A 15,651-nucleotide genomic window follows, 5' to 3' on the forward strand; every position below is an offset into this window, starting at 1 on the left:
TTGTGTCCAGGTGAACCGCTGAGACCTGCACGTGCTCTGCCAGGGACAGGTGCAGCCCCCTCAGGACATTCCCAATTGCTCGGCCACCCTCAAGTCGGCCTTAACCCACCTCCTCGGCAGGCCTGAGCCCCTGCTCAGCACGGGCGATGGCGGAGGGGGCGGGGCATATAAATAACCTAATCTGCATAGTCCCCCCAGGCCTGTGCCCAAAATGTTAGTAAAGACTAGAGGCTGCCGTGCAAATATAGCTTTCCTAGGTTGCTTTATTCCGACCCCCACAATTGTCCCGAGGGGGCAGGGCGGAGCGGGTCACGGTAGGTTTGCACATCGCTTCTAGTCCGTTCTCCCTTCCTCAAGGACGTTCTGCACTTTCTTTCCTCCGTTATAAAAAATCCTTACGTAAATTACTTACTGACGTGCGAATTTACATAAATTTCCCAACTAACTGCGCAGACATTTCTCAAAGCCTCATCCCTATTCTTCGGCTGTAAGAGGGCGGAGCTGTCCGTACAATTGACATCGATGATGTGCACGGCACTCCCGGAGCCGGCTACTTATTATTCCGCAGCGGTCTGGGCTCTGAGCGGGTGGGCCTGCCCTTCTAAATAGCCTTATTTGCATACCCCTCCGGCGTGTTTGGCATAATAGGCGCAGAAGCTCCCCCTCCCCAATCCAGCCCTTCCTAACCGCCGTCCTCCTCTCGCGCGGAGCGGGCGGAGCGAAGAATGCAAATGAACCTCGCATCGGCGCCCGACCCACTTCCCCTTTCTCGAGGGGGGCGTTCTGAACTTCCTCGCCCCGCCCCGCGCCGCTCGCGCCTGCGCACGGATGTCCCTCCGCCCGGGTGCGGTCACGTGCCCACCGGGCGAGGCGGGGGCGGAGCGTCGCGGGCGGTGGGGGCGGGGTATGGCGCGCTGTGCGGCGCTGGGCGGCTGGCACAAACGGCGGCGCCGGGGCCGGAGGAAAAGGCTCGGTGAGGGGAGCGCGGGGAGGGAAGGGAGCGAGGAGCAGACGCCGTTCGAGCCGGGGTGCCGGCGCGACGCCGGCGGGGCTTGGGGGCGCGCGCCGGCACGCCGTGGCGGCGCGTGGCGGCCCCGGGGAGGGGAGGGTGGGGCGTGGGGGAGGGAGCGCGCGCCGGCACGTCGAGTGCGGGCCGTTTGGGGGCTGGGGGTGGGAGCTGGGAGCGCGCGCCGGCTGGGGGAGGGGAGCAGGCGCGGGGTCCGGGCGGTCCCGAGGCCCTGCCTCCGTCGCCTGCTGCGCCCCGAGGGGGCCTCAGGCCCGGCACTGCAGGGAGTTGGGAGGGGGGCTCCTTTTTCTTCCGTCTTCTCCCCGAAGTGCGTGAACCCTCCCCCGCCCTTCCCTCTGTCGCTGTGAACCCTCCTCCCGCGGCTCCTTCCGTCTGTCTGTCTGTCTTAGGACCTCCCTTCCGTCTGGATGTGTGTCAGCCCCCAGCAGGCTTCCTCCCGTTGCGCTCAGGTCGACCCCTCCACCCTGTTGTGTCCGGCTGTCTCAGGCCCTCCCTCCCAGCTTCTCTCCGGTCTGTTTTTCTGTCTCTGGGCTCCCGGTTCTCTTTGTCTCTGGTCTCCCCAGCTTCCTCCGTCTGTGGACCTCCCACATTCCTCCTCTGTGTCTCTGGAACCCCCAGGCAGATCCCCCCCTGTCTATTTGTTTCCAGCTCTCCTGCTCCCTACTCTTCCTGCATTTCTTTTCCACTACGGGCCCCCTCTCCGTTTTCTGTTTTCTGTCTTCTGTCTGTCTGAGGATGCTCTCTCCCACAGCCCCCGATGCAGTCCTTTGGCTTTGGGTCATCTACCCAGCCTCACTCCTCCAGCTGCCCCCCTCTCTGCCTCTTGTCAGTGACTTCCCCCCCAAATTCCTACAGTCTTCTCCCCCACTTGATTTAGGTTCTGGGGATCTCTGTAGCCAAGTCAGTCTTCCTTTCTACTGCCCCTAAATCCCTCACTCCTTCCCCAAGTAGGCCTGCCTCTAACTCGTCTCACATCTCTTTTTCTCTCTCTCCATCCAGCCACCCTGACGGGTCCCTTCCCAAGCCCCTAGGGACAGCAGAGGACTTGGGGACCAGCGAGCACCCCCAGGGCACGAGAAGAGCCTCTGCTGCCTGCCCTGTCTCACTCTGCCCCACGCCAGGCCCAGTCGCCCCTGCCCCCGGCTGCATCAAGTGGAGGAGGAGGAGGCGGAGGAGGGTGGCACCATGGGCCCGGGCCGTGCCCTCCATGCCCGGGGGATGAAGACGCTGCTGCCATGGACAGCCCGTGCCAGCCGCAGCCCCTGAATCAAGCTCTCCCTCAGTTGCTGGATTCTGTGTCAGAGCCCTTGGAGCCTGGCCGGGCCAGGATGGGGGTGGAAAGTTACCTGCCCTGTTCCTTGCTACCCTCTTACCACTGTCCAGGAGTGCCTGGTGAGGCCTCGGCGGGGAGTGGGACCCCCAGAGCCACAGCCTCTTCCACCACAGCCAGCCCCCTGCGGGAGGGCTTTGGCGGGCAGGATGGCGGCGAACTGCGGCCGCTGCAGAGTGAGGGCGCTGCAGCGCTGGTCACCAAGGGGTGCCAGAGACTGGCGGCCCAGGGCGCCCGGCCTGAGGCTCCCAAACGGAAATGGGCAGAGGATGGTGGGGATGCCCCCGCACCCAGCAAGCGGCCCTGGGCAAAGCAGGAGAACCAGGAGGCGGAGGGGGAGGGGCAGGGTGGCGTGGGCTGCAGCAGTGGCAATGGCGAGGCCAGCGCCGGGCCGAGGGAGGAGGTGCTGCCCGCTGCCCCTGAGCGCTTGGCCCTGGACTATATTGTGCCCTGCATGCGGTACTATGGCATCTGCGTCAAGGACAGCTTCCTGGGGGCGGCGCTGGGTGGCCGCGTGCTGGCCGAGGTGGAGGCCCTGAAGCGGGGCGGGCGCCTGCGTGACGGGCAGCTAGTGAGCCAGCGGGCTATCCCGCCACGCAGCATCCGCGGGGACCAGATCGCCTGGGTGGAGGGCCACGAGCCGGGCTGCCGCAGCATCGGCGCCCTCATGGCCCACGTGGACGCCGTCATCCGGCACTGCGCCGGGCGGCTGGGCGGCTACGTCATCAACGGGCGCACCAAGGTGAGGCTGCGGGGCCTTGGGTGGAGGGGCTGCCCGCACTCATTTGTTGGTTGCCTAGTTCTCTGAGCATCATTGGGCTTGGAGGCGGGCTTCTGGGGTCACGAATGGTTTAGGCAGCTCCAATGGAGGAGTGTTGGGGTTCGCTTTGGGCTCTCGCTCCCCTTGGGGACTGGGGGGGGGGGGTCTGTGTGCTTTCTCCCTGTGGCCCTGAGTTTGTGCACCTGTAAACCAGGGGTTTGGCGTGTAGGAACAGTGGTTCTTGACTTTGCCAGGGTTCATCTTGAAGAACCTGAGAAAAGGTGCCGACATTCATAGCCCCACAACTGTGTGAGCCCTGCTGGGTTCACAGCTCCCTGATGGCAGTTCATGGGCCCCAGACCTAGAATGGTCCTTGTAGACAGGCCCACGTTTCTGCTCTGGTCATCTGCACCTATCTGTCCCTGTCTTGATCCTTCGTTGTTCACCTGTCCCTTCATCTGTCCCTTTGTGCTGGCCTGTCCGTCTAGTCCATCCTGTCTGCCATCTGTCTCTGGTCTGTCCATTCTGTCTTCCAGGCAGGAGAACCAGGAGACGGTTGGGGGAGGGTGGTAGTGGTGAGGCCAGTGCCAGGCTGAGGGAGGAGGCGCTGCCTGCCGTGCCTGGTGCTGGACTGTATTGTGCCATACTCTGCCACTTGCATCAAGGACAGCTTTCTAGGGGTTGCACTGGGCGACTGTGTACCTGTCCAGGTGAAGGTCCTGTCTCCGTCTTCCCCCTCCCTGTCCTAGTCTCTGTCCTCCATCCTTTCTGTCCTGTCTGCCCATCACTTCATTCCTGTCCAGAGCTGGTCTGTTTCCTTGATCCTGTGCCTTCGTGTCTCTTCTTGGTCCCTTATTTTTACTTTATAGTAGTAGTAATTAATCTTTTTTTGGAATCTGGGTCTTTTTGAGAATCTGCCAAAACCCACAGATCCTCTCTTAAGCAAACCTCATTTGATTAGAGTTTATGTGCACTTGTCAGGGCCTCCTGGGCCTCCAGCTGCCCATTCAAGAACCTGGGGTCAGGAACCCTGCACAAGACAATAGTCCACAGGGCCTTTCCCGCCTGCTGACATGATAATTCTCTTCGTTGACGGGTGTGAGGGTCCTGGCCTTGAGTCCAAGCCTTGGTGTCATTGGGACAAGGCCATACAGGTGTGCCCACTGCACGCCAGTGATGCCTGGCTGATGGCACAGGCTGCCATCTGCCCTGTGGGCATGAGGTTGTGCTTCTGATGTCCCCTCCCTCCTCCCTCAGATTCCATTTCAGGTTTTGTCTCTGTGCAGCTTCCCTTTCGGGCTGGAGCTGGCTAGGGACCAGGGCTCCCCCCAGCTGAGGCCAGGGTCCTCCCCACCTCAGCTAGAACTTGGCCTACTTCCCTCTCGCTCGCAGCACTTGATAGCTGGGGAGCTGGAGGTGGCCCTTCCCTGGGCTCGGCTCCTGCACAGGCGGGAGAAATCAGTGGGAGTTTCCTTGGCCACAGGTGCTGAGCACCTTCACCCTAGGGTCACCTGTCCTCACAGGAGGGAGGTTGGGGGGAGACTACAAGAGCTGAGTGGCCCAGGGCAGGCCATGTCTCTGAGGCTCAGGGTGCTCATCCACAGGACAGGGAAACCAGGTTAAGTCCCTAGCTAGGCTGTGGCCGTATTAGGAGGGGAGGGGAGGAAGGGGAGAGTAGAAGGAGCAGATCTCTTCCCCTTTGGTGCCTTCGATGTGCTTGGAATGGGGCCCTGGCTAGGATAGGGGGAGTATTGGGACCTTTTTAGCCCTGGGTGACTCTTATTGCCCTGCAAGGTGAGAACAAGCCAGGCTGGACTGAGAAGGGCGGGGAGGAGCCAACCCAGTCCCTGGAGTTCCTCACAGACCCTCCACTGCCCTGCTGAGACAGCAGCTCCAGGCTTCCCCACCTTCACAGAGTGCCGTCTGGGCTCCCTCCCCAGGCTCTGAAGTAAGACTGGGGGCCGTTGAGGTGGGTGGCCACAGTGGTGGTGGGGCACAGATCCCCAGTGTGGCTAGGGTCGGCCCCAGCCTGAATGGAGCTCCTGTGTTGTCCTGTCTTCCCTCCTTTCCCTAGTCCCTCTGCTCAGTTGACGTGCAGCTGGGAAAGAGTTGACTCCCACTGGTGTCAAGGACTACCATAGGGGACCCCAGGGAGGGTCTCGCTGGCTTGGTTTGCCCTTTTAAGAGGAGTGTGGAGGTGGAGCTTGCTGTCATTGGCTCAGTCTCCTGACTTGGGGCTGTGTGTGTGATGGGGCTCTTGGCACCTTGTCACCGAATAGCCTTTAACTCTTTAGTCTCCTGGGTCTGATCCCAGCTGCCCCTTCCCTGAGATGGCGGGATGAAGAGCAAGTTTCCATGTCACTCTGCTTGTTGTCCCTTTCCCATGTTGGGGCAGGAAGTAGATGCCTCTCTGGGGCCAGAGGATGCTCCCCGCCTCAGGGTGTGTGTATGTAGGAGGAAGGATGGGGCCTTAAAGGGCTTGTTTCTGTGCCCAGCTTTCATGCATGAGTCCCATTCCATGGGTGTCCCTCCCTGTGTGGTGGGAGACCCTGTGTGAGGGTGCACAGGGCAGGATGGAACAGAGGCCCTGAGACCCAGAGGAGTGCTTGCAGTCAGCAGCTGCCACCTGGGCACCAAGGTGACAGGCCTGGCCCCAGGGGATTGCGTGGGGCCGCCTGTAGGGCCAATACTAGGTAAACAAGTCCCTGTGCTCATTTCACATTGAGGAGGTGGAGTAGAAAATCAGCCCAAGTGCCTTCAGCCAGAGTACTCAAGGTGCCCCTTGACCTGAGACCTGAATAACCAGGAGGACCAGGGGAAGAGTTCCAGGCAGGTGCAGAAGCTTGGGGATGGCCTTGGCCTGGTCAGAGAGCAGTCAGGAGGCCCTCAAGGCTGGAGCAGAGTGATGGGGATAGTAGATGAGGTTGGTGGCTTTGGAGGCTGTGGTTGGGAATTTGTATTTTCTTGGGATGCAGTGGGGAACTTGAGGAATTGGAGCAATGGAGAGCTGGGGCAAAGGGTCTCTGGCTGCTGTGTGGGGATAGATTTTGGGGGAAGAGGTTGCAGCGCTGGACCCTTTCCCCACCCCGTCCTTGTGCAGAACTAGCAGAATCTCTGCTTGGATTCCAACTGGGGAGGGCTTGCCCGTCCCTAACCAAGGCCTCACTGATTCCAGACCCCCACCCTGGCCCACAGCCACGGTCTTTCCTCCTGTTGAGGTGCTTACTCAGAGGCTGACCCATCCTTAGGGAGTGAGCAGTGCAGAGAAGGTTCTTCGGGACTGGGAGGGTGGGGGCCAGGGTCTTGCCCTGGTGCTGCCAGAGAGGAGTGTGGCTCTCCACTGCTGGGTGGCGTTACCTGGTGGCAGCCCTCCTGGCCTCCTTTCCCAGGGTAGGTTCCGTGGAGGGTCGAGTGCACATGTTTAATGCAGAGTGGTGTGCTGTCCACGCTGGGGTGAGCCCTGGGAATACCGTGTTGGGAGGAGGCCGAGGGGCCGAGTCAGCTGGCCTCCGCAGAGTGCCAGGCAAGCCTATTTGGGAGCAAATGCTGATCATTTTGATTGGGAATATTTATCTCAGGGCTGTCTTGCCAGGCTGCGGGCCACAGGTGTAGCTGAGCATTAGAGGGGAGCAGCAGCCAGCAGAGCCTGGACTGGCATCAGTGTGGGTCAAGGGGTCAAGACAGATGGTCCCCAGCTGGGGAGGAGCGGGAGGGTCTTCATGCGGGTGCTTCCCTCTTTGTCTCATCCAGTCCTCCCAGTGGCTTTGGGCCCAGGGTAGGACAGGGCCTTTTTTTAAAAATGTTATTTCAGCCTGTGCTTGGCTCTCCATCATGTGGCAGGCACCATGCTGGGTGCCTTTCCAGAAATTTTTATCTTGCTCAGTTCCCACAACTGTGAAGTACCTGTCGGCTCCATTTCATGGGTGAGGAACTGAGACAGGGGAGTGAAGTCGCCTGCCTGACATCACAGCTCATGTGGCAGGACTGAGACTTGACCCCGGGAGTTAGGTCTGTAGGAACGCCTGGGCCCTTTCCCTCACACCACATCCACCTTTCCCTCGGCTCCCTGATGCGAAACGGACCTGGAGTCACTGGGCCCAGGCCTCAGTGTGGGCAGGGCTGGCAGGGCCAGGGCCAGGGCCGCCATCAGGGAGAGGAGGCGAGAACCCCGTGACCATATCTGTAACCACAGGAGCCAGGACCTGGAATGAGTACTGTGAGACCTGTGGGTTATGTTGTCAGAGGGGCTAATGCTACAGCTGTCCACAGAGCAGGTGTTTTTAGCCCCATTTTACAGAGGAGGCAGTTGAGGTCCGTGCCGATGATGGGACTGTCCAGGGCTAGAGTTGGGATTAGATCTCAGATTAACCACACTCTAGGTTTTGGTACCTGTTCACTTGCTTAGGAGGCAGAATTTATTTAGTGGGGATTCTTGGTAGTTAAGGGCAGTGGTTCTCAGCACTGCTGCATGTTAGAATGACCTGGGGAACCTGGAAAAATTTCAGGCTCCACCCTAGACCAACCGCCAAGGTGGTCCTGGGCATCAGTGTCCCAGGGCATTCCACTCTGCAGCCAAGGGCGGAACCCGCAGTGCAGGCTGTGAGGGCACATCCCTGCGCCCCAGAAGACGTTTAAATTGGCTTCATTCTACTGAAATGTCTGAGGTGGGGTCAGGTTGTCTTTAGAAAAGCAAACCCTCAAAAACTGAGGTCCATCTGGGTGCCAGGCCCTGGGCATGTGTGTTGGTGGGGGAGTGGGCTATTGAGGTCCAGGAGCTGAGGTTTCTGGTGGATGGGGGCTTGGCTGAAAAAGGAGAAGGTCTGGGGTTGGAGCCCTTGGAGCCCAGGGCACTTGAGTCAGGAGAGATGAGGGGCAGGGGTGGGTGAGAAAGCAGGTAACGTCCTTGGCTACCCCAGTCGACCCACCTCCATCCCTCTCTGCCAGGCCATGGTGGCGTGTTACCCAGGCAATGGGCTGGGGTACGTGAGGCACGTTGACAATCCCCACGGCGATGGGCGCTGCATCACCTGTATCTATTACCTGAATCAGAACTGGGACATCAAGGTAGGGGGTGGGGGTGGGCGTGGGCGTGGGGAGGCTTGTATCCACTTCATTTTCCACTCCCAGCTCAGCATTTAGGGTTCTCCCCTTCCTCCTCTCAACCCACAGCGGGGCGGTGCCGTCCACGGCATTCTCTTTCTGAGAAATGGCACCTCCTCTCCAGCAGACTGTGGTGACAGCTTCAGGGAATGGTGCTGTCTACCCAGTGCTCCCCCTTCCCCCTCCTCCCTGCCCCCCTCCATTTTCTGTCTTCTTGAGTAGCTTCCTGCCTGTCTCCATGGTGATGTGGACTCTGGGCTGTCATTCATCCTAAGAGCCTGAGTGGTGGGAGGGTGTGATGTGTGCGGGTCCTGTGTCTCCTGCTGGGCTCCCTGGGGGTAGGCGATGCAGGGTGGAGGCTCCAGAGAGCCCAGCCAGCCTCCTAGGAGTCTCACCCTCTGGCCTGCCCTCAGGTGCATGGCGGCTTGCTACAGATCTTCCCTGAGGGCCGGCCCGTGGTAGCCAACATCGAGCCCCTCTTTGACCGCCTGCTCATTTTCTGGTCTGACCGGCGGAACCCCCATGAGGTGAAACCAGCCTATGCCACCAGGTACGATCTATACTTCTGGGGTTGTGCCCAGGTGCCCTCCCTTCCCCCCGTGCCAAGAAAGTCTTGTTAGACCCCGGGAGTGACTAGGGAGTGACGAAGTGCTGAGAGGGAGCCTAGGTAGGAACAGAACCAGGCTCAGAAGGGTTGATGGACTCTAGCGTCACTGTGGATACAGTGCCTGGAATGAAGAAGAGTGGTCTGTAACCGCCCTGCGGATGCTCTGGTCCCCAGGTACGCCATCACTGTCTGGTATTTTGATGCCAAGGAGAGAGCAGCAGCCAAAGACAAGTATCTGCTAGGTACGTGCTTCCCAAACAGCGTCCTGCTCCCTCACGTCCTTCCTAGTCCATGTACCTCACTAGGCCTCAAGCCACCTCATCCACCTCGTCAGTCTCTTATTAAATCGTCCACTCGTTTTTCCTCATCTCTGCCCACCTTCCCCAGACAGCCCACTCTCCTGCACCTCCAGCAGGAGCGCCCTCTCTTCTGGTCCTCTCCCCCATCTTCCCAGGTTTTCCTTGGCCTCTTTGTCCCTTCCCTGATGACTCACTCTCTCTGGTCCCCCTCTCTTCCCCAGCATCAGGACAGAAAGGTGTCCAAGTCCCTGTGTCACAGCCGACTACACCCACCTAGTGGCCAGCTCCAGAGCTGCATGGACAGACAGCTTGCCCTGACTTCGGGAGAGCGCAGGCCCTGTGCTGCCGGGCCAGCAGCCCGCCAGTCTCGGTGCCTGCTCCTTCCCCGCCTCCGCTGCTGCTTCCGACTTTGCCTCTGTCCTGCCTGGTGTGGAGGGTTCCGTCTGTCACTGAGGACCAAGGAGGAGGAGAGACCCCTGCTGCCCCATGATGGGGCCTGGGGTTGACCTGGGCAGGGGCCAGTGTTGGGGGCTCCCACTCCTGGAGCTGGGGCCTGTGTCCCAGGGGTGGGGAGCTAGAAGGAGGCATTGCCACCTCCCACCAGGTGTAGGATTTGGGGTTGGGTTGAGTCATGGCCTCTTGCTGGCCAAGGTTTGTGGGGGGAGTATCCCCAAGCCCCCCACTCCTCCAGCCTGGAATGTGAAGTGACTCCCCAACCCCTTTGGCCATGGCACCATTTGGACTAGGCTGCTGCTGCTTGGGCAGGATAAGAGGTGCCGGGAGGAGCATGGGTGTGAAAGTCCTGTCAGCCAAGAAATAAATAAAAGTTTACCTCAGAGCTGCACACCCCTGCCTCCCACTCCCACTCTCGGTGAGGAGACCCCTTCGCCTGCCATTCGGGGCCTTTATTGACCATGGCGGGTAAGGAGGTCTGAGAGCCAGTGTGCAGAGGGTGGCCAGGCTTGACCTCAGAGGGTCACCAGGCGGAGCTGGAAGGCTGGGGGCATGTTGCCCAGGCTGGTGCACTGTGGGGTGAGGTCGAGGTTGGTGGGGCTCCCCACAGGGAGCAGGCAGAACCGCTGCAGGATGGCAGTGAAGAAGAGGAAGATCTCTGATCGGGCCAGGCCTGCGCCCAGGCACATCCGCTTTCCTGGGGACACAGGGATGTGGAGTGAGAACCCCATGTGCCCCAGGGCCTGTCCAGGCTGCTCCCCTCCCTGCCTGGCCCGGACCTAGGGCAAAGGGCGTGAAGGCATCATTGCTCTGGAACTCACCCTCATTGTTCAAGAAGTTCCTGGGGTTGAAGGAGTCTGGGTCCTTGAATTGGGTGGGGTCCCGGTGCGCGGACACCAGCAGAGGAATCACGAAGGTGCCCTGGAGGGATACACAAGAGTTCCTCAGGGACTTGGCAGGCCACTATCCTTCATCCATCCAAGACCCCATTTAAAAGCCAGTGCCGCCCTTCTTGCTCCCAGGGCTAGTCAGTCAGCGCTGTGTGCACGCCCAAGCCTGCAGATGTCGGCTAATAGGTAGGCCGCTCCCTCCCGGCGCCAACACACAGAATCCCCAGGCTTGGTGGGTACCTTGGGCAGGAAGTGGCCATGCAGGTGGGTGTCGGGGGTGAGGGCACGCGGCAGCCCCAGCGGCACCACACTGATGAAGCGCTGGATCTCGTGCAGCACAGCGTTGGTGTAGGGCAGGCGCCCACGGTCTTCCAGGCTTGGGGCGCGCATCCGACCCACCACGGCGTCTAGCTCAGCCTGTACCTTGGCTGGGGCCGGCTCAGGCTGTGAGCTGCATCCGCCGTGGACCCCAGCCAGCCCCAACCCTAGCCCCCTCATCCCTGGCCCTCCAGCTCGCAGACCTGCCACCTCTGGGTACTTGAGCAGAATGAGGAGCCCATAGCGCAGGGTGTTGCTCGTGGTCTCGGTGCCACCGAAGAAAAGGTTGTGCGTCGTCATCACCAACGTCTCCTCCTGGAAATGTCTCTCTGAGTCCTTCTGTTCCTGTGGGCAGAGGAGACGGGCGCTGCCGCGTGCCAGGCGCCTGCTGGTGGGAGGCATAGATGGAGTTTAGGGCAGCGGGGGCGTGCACCTGATCCATCTGATCCAGAAAGCAATCAATGAAATCGCGGGGCTCCCCCGGCTGCCGCGTCTGCCGGTGCCGCTGGATTTGCTCGGAGATGAAGACCCGAAGCTCCGCGAAGTTTCGGAAGATTCGGTGGTGCGGGCCCGGGAGCCAGTGCAGGATGGAGGGGAAAATGTTGTACATCTCGGGGGACGGGATCTCAATAGGACCTTGAACAAGACCACTAGTTTCCATACGATGAGACTGGACCAGGACTGCGATGTTATCAGTTCCAGAGCTCTAACATTCCAAGATTCTAAGATCGCCCCATTCTAATGATCCAGTGTAGGTGGGTCTGTGTACTCGGGGTTTGGCATAGGATGGGCACACGACGGAGGGGTCGGGCGGTCCTCTCACCTCGCCCCATCTGGAACTCATGATACGGAAGTTCTCACTGAAGAGGTCCAGGAGCTTCAGGAACTCCGGGTCCTGATAGCCATAGCGGCTCCCGAAGACCACGAAACAGATAACATTAGATACAGCATTATCTAGTAGCCGCCGGGGGTCGAACGGGGCTCCTGGGAGTTAGAATAGATGAGGTCATAACGCTTGGCCCAGCCCCTCGCTAGCTCTTGAGCTTACTGGCTTCCTTCCACCCAAGCGACTTCCCACGTCCCCTTCTCATCCGTTGATCACACCCACACCAGGCCCCTCTCCTTTCCCGCCAGGCCGCATCAGCGAGGGCTTGAAATTCGCCAAGCAGACAAGCCGTTTCCTCCAGGACGCGCTCCTCGACAGTCCGCGTACCCAACCCGAACTCCTTAAGCGCTCCAACTGCAAAATTGCGCAGCGTCCGCCAGCGCTGTCCATTAGAAAACAAGATGCCTGGGGATGGGGCAGAGAAGGGGGCGGCCCGGGGAGTTGGCCACGCCCATCCCGGAAGCGTTCCGTCCGGGAGCCCACTTCCTCGCAACCCTTCGCTCTGCTTCTTTTCCAGACCTCTTGGTTGCCACCCCAGCCTTCTCGGCCCTGCCCATACATTGGCCCCACCTCCGCTGGTCCGCATCCCTGACCAGCGCTTGCTCTCTTTGGCTTTCACTCTCAGGCTCTTTTCTATTGGCTGCACGAGGAACCAGCCCCCCCGATTCGAGCCCTGCGCTTTAGCTCCGCCTCGCCCTCTCCTCGCAGTTTGCGCTCATTAGCCGGGATTCTCTACCGGGCCCCGCCCTTTAGTCGCCCAAAGTGGCGGGTCCTGGAGCCTCACCGTTCCCGCGTGTGAAGCGTTCGAAGACTGTCATGGCCCCGCGGCCGGAGAAGGTATCCGCCTGCAGCACCAAAGCGTCCCGCAGCGCTGCGTAGCCGCACAGTATCACCGCAGGGCGCGGGCCCAGCCGCACCGTGAACACCGGGCCCCAGCGGCCAGAGAGCTACACGGAGCCGGTGCTCAGCGGGTCCCGGTCGGGGCTGCTGACCCCCTTCTCCGCCGAGACCCCAGAGCCCCGCCCCAGAGATCCCTCCTCCTTCATACAGACCCAGGAGTCCCCGTCTCAGCCCCTCATTCCATGCCTAGGAGTTCAGATCCCCAGCTCCTGCCTCCCTCAGACCCAGGAGTCCGGGCCTCCAGCTCCCTCTTCCCTCAGGATCTGGAAATCCAGGTCCCCAGCCCCCAGCAGTCTCAGAACTAGGGGTCTGGGCCCTCAGTACTCTCCACTCCCGCGTGGAACCAGGAGAACAGACCCCTCCGCTGTCCTTCCCCCTGGACCTGACTGCCGGTTGCAGGCTCCTCCTCCCTCAGGACCCGGGGGCGGGGGTTGGGGGGCAGCGCGACTCCACCGACTCCACCGTGAACCAGCAGCTCCGGCCCCTCTTCCTTTGAGATCTGACTTCCCACCCCAGCCTTCTCTTCCCTCCCAACCAGATGTCCAGCAAATCTCCTTTCCCGGAACGCAGGACTGTAGGCTCCTCAACCTTCCTCAGGACTCACGGGGTCCGAGCCCTCAGCTCTGTCTCCTTTCAGAGAACCAGGAGTTCCAGCCTCCAGCCCCACCTCCCACGAATCCAGAATTCTGTCCCCCCACCCACTGTTGGGGCTACCTCCATGAGTGCGTGGTCCAGGCGGCCGGACCCCAGCTGCAGTAAGTTTCCCAGCAGCGGGAGCGGCGTGGGCCCGGGCGGTAGGGCCCCCTGCATCGGAGTGGCGCGCCCACCCCAACTCGGCCTGGCTAGCGCCAGGAGCAGGAACAGCAACAGCAGCGTTGCGATGCCGGCGATCAACATGCCTTCGATCCTCTACACCTGCGCCCCTTTGCCTCTATTTGATTCCCTTGGGGTCTTGGGTGGAGCAGGGGCGGACATGGGAAGTGGGAGGGGTGGGCGTCCTCGACTGCTCCTTCCCTGGATTCCCCAACCCAACGCCTCCACCCTGTCCCCAGCCCTAATCCTCCTGGGCCTGGCTCCGCATGGCTTTTTTTGTGCCTGCCTCAGCTTGTCCTATTTGGCACCTTTCACGCACCAGCATTTCTGTGTCAATACACCTAGCCAACAGGTGTACCGTCCTGAGCCCCTGGCACCTTTGGGTCCACCTTACCTGGCCTGGAGGTGTGCATTCCTGAGTCTCCTGGCCACCTCCGGGCCCATGACCCCTGAACGCTGTCCCTGTGACTCCTAAATACACTCCTGACTCCTAAACTCACTTCTAAAACACCCCTGGTGATGTGCCCATTAGCCTGTACTCCTGTGCCCTGTGCCTGTGATCCCTAGGGACGCGCACCTGAACCCTTCCTTGTCACTTCCATGCCCACTGCTCTTGGAGCCCTGTGTGCTGTACCTGTGTCCCAGAGGCTCACTAGAGTCCCCCAGCCTCCTGGTGCCCATCAGCCTGGCATTTCAGTGCCTATCCTTATGACTCCTGGATGCCTTCCCACGTGTTGACCCCCTTGTATCTCCATACTTGTGCCCTGCCCTGAACTCTTGCCATCTCTATTCCCAATGCTCTGCCTCCTAGATGCCCCAAAATGTCCTATGCCCATGCTGCTGCACACCCTGGGCTCCAGTCCCCTAAACCCCTCAGTGGGCATGCCCATCTGAAGCCAGGCCATTATGGCGGACAAACTTATGCCTCACTCCTGCTGACCCTGGGGGTGTGGGCTGGAGGGGACAGCCCCAGGCCTGGATGGGCCAGGGGTAGGGGATGTGGCTGAGTCAGCACCTGGAGCAGACTGCTCAGGGGCCCACTCTCCCGCAGGCCCCTGCCTTGCTGGATCCAGCCTTCCACCGGGTGCCTGGCACAGGGCTCAGACCTGGGGAGATGGCCAGGACCTGTGCAGAATCTGACACTGGGCTTGTCTCTGGGAGTGTCTCTCTCTCTATCTTTGTTTCATCTCTCAGCGTCTCCCTCTCAGACATTAGGAAACACCGTGTTTCTCTTTCTGTCGCTCTCTCTAGTCCCATTTCTCTCTCTGTTTCACTCTCAGTGTCTGCCTCTGTTCGTCTGTTTTCTCTCTCTCTCTCCCTCCATTTTGTCTTTACCTTAATCTCCTTTCTCTGTGCTTCCCCCTCTCGCTGCCTCTGTCTGTGTCTCTGTCGCAGTTCCCCCTACCTGTCAGCCCTTCTCTTTCCAGGAACCTGTGACTGGCAGGGCTGTGGGGCCGCGTCCCTCATCAGAGGCACTGACTCCACAGTCAGCAGGGGTGCGGCAGGGCACAAACAAGCGTGCGCTCCTCGGGCCCACCCCATCCCCCTGTGCCAGGCTCTCTGATGGATGCTCTTTATTAGGGTCTCTTCAAGAGTAGGCATTTTATCTTGTTCACTTGAGTATCCCCAGCACCTAAAATAGTACTCAGCACAGGGTGGGCACTCAGTAATGTTTGTTGAATGACTGCATGACTCTCTTCATCCCGATTTCTCTGTTTCTCTGTCTCTCTCTAAGTCAGACTTGATTTCTCTCACTCTCTCTTTTGCCAATCCTTCTGACAGCCTCTCTTCCTGTCTGTCTCTGTCTCATCTCTTGAAGCTTCTGTCTCTCTAGCTCTCTTTTTCTTTTTCTCCCAGATCTCTGTCTCTTCATCTCTGTTCCTCTCTTCCTTTCTATCTCTGTTTTAGAATCTCCTTGTTTTCCTTCTCTCTGGTCATCTCTGTCTCTCCCTTTTTCTCAATACTCCTCTTTCTCCTCCTCTGTCTTGCTCAATCTTTGGCTTTGAGAATCTCTCTCTGCTGTCTCTATGTATCTTTCTGTCTCTTTTTCAGTATTTCCATGTGTTTCTCTTTGCTGTCTATCTTTCTTTCTCAGGACCTCTGAGTCTTTCCCTCTCTCCCTCCACCTCTGCGTCCCTGGCTGGGCTCTGGGGCTGACTCTGTAGTTGGCCTGAGGTGGGAACAGCGAGCGAGCAAGCATGGGGATTAAGGAGCCAACGCCCCATGTGGGGAACGCCTGTGAGCCTCACCACAGTGGTTATGCTCAGC

At 60.0% G+C, this 15,651-nt stretch overlaps 2 protein-coding genes across 13 annotated transcripts; one reads left to right on the forward strand and one right to left on the reverse strand.

Moving 5' to 3' along the window:
• The first annotated feature begins 838 nt into the window (after positions 1-838).
• Positions 839-9,967, forward strand: EGLN2 (egl-9 family hypoxia inducible factor 2). 6 transcript variants are annotated; one of them, XM_070557841.1, is made up of 6 exons: positions 839-973; positions 2,027-3,099; positions 8,062-8,181; positions 8,631-8,767; positions 8,999-9,066; positions 9,345-9,967. In XM_070557841.1, the coding sequence occupies exons 2-6, from the start codon at positions 2,263-2,265 to the stop codon at positions 9,398-9,400; spliced, it is 1,218 nt and encodes a 405-aa protein (XP_070413942.1). In that variant the 5' UTR covers positions 839-973; positions 2,027-2,262; the 3' UTR covers positions 9,401-9,967. The 6 variants fall into 6 exon arrangements, with proteins under 6 accessions (XP_070413942.1, XP_070413946.1, XP_070413943.1 ...); XM_070557842.1 differs by lacking the exon at positions 839-973 and adding an exon at positions 1,173-1,334; XM_070557843.1 differs by lacking the exon at positions 839-973 and adding an exon at positions 1,386-1,537.
• Positions 9,952-13,948, reverse strand: LOC103565414 (cytochrome P450 2F2-like). Of its 7 annotated transcripts, XM_070557854.1 has the most exons (6): positions 11,608-13,948; positions 11,218-11,420; positions 10,988-11,129; positions 10,707-10,894; positions 10,356-10,497; positions 10,008-10,273 (listed from the first exon to the last, which is right to left on the reverse strand). In XM_070557854.1, the coding sequence occupies exons 1-6, from the start codon at positions 11,615-11,617 to the stop codon at positions 10,092-10,094; spliced, it is 867 nt and encodes a 288-aa protein (XP_070413955.1). In that variant the 5' UTR covers positions 11,618-13,948; the 3' UTR covers positions 10,008-10,091. The 7 variants fall into 7 exon arrangements, with proteins under 7 accessions (XP_070413949.1, XP_070413950.1, XP_070413948.1 ...); XM_070557852.1 differs by having other exon boundaries at positions 10,707-11,129; positions 11,608-11,743; XM_070557853.1 differs by lacking the exon at positions 11,608-13,948 and having other exon boundaries at positions 11,218-11,588.
• Between the last annotated feature and the right edge of the window lie 1,703 nt (positions 13,949-15,651).

This window comes from Equus przewalskii, chromosome 9 (assembly GCF_037783145.1).
Source record: "Equus przewalskii isolate Varuska chromosome 9, EquPr2, whole genome shotgun sequence".
Lineage (NCBI taxonomy): Eukaryota > Metazoa > Chordata > Mammalia > Perissodactyla > Equidae > Equus > Equus przewalskii.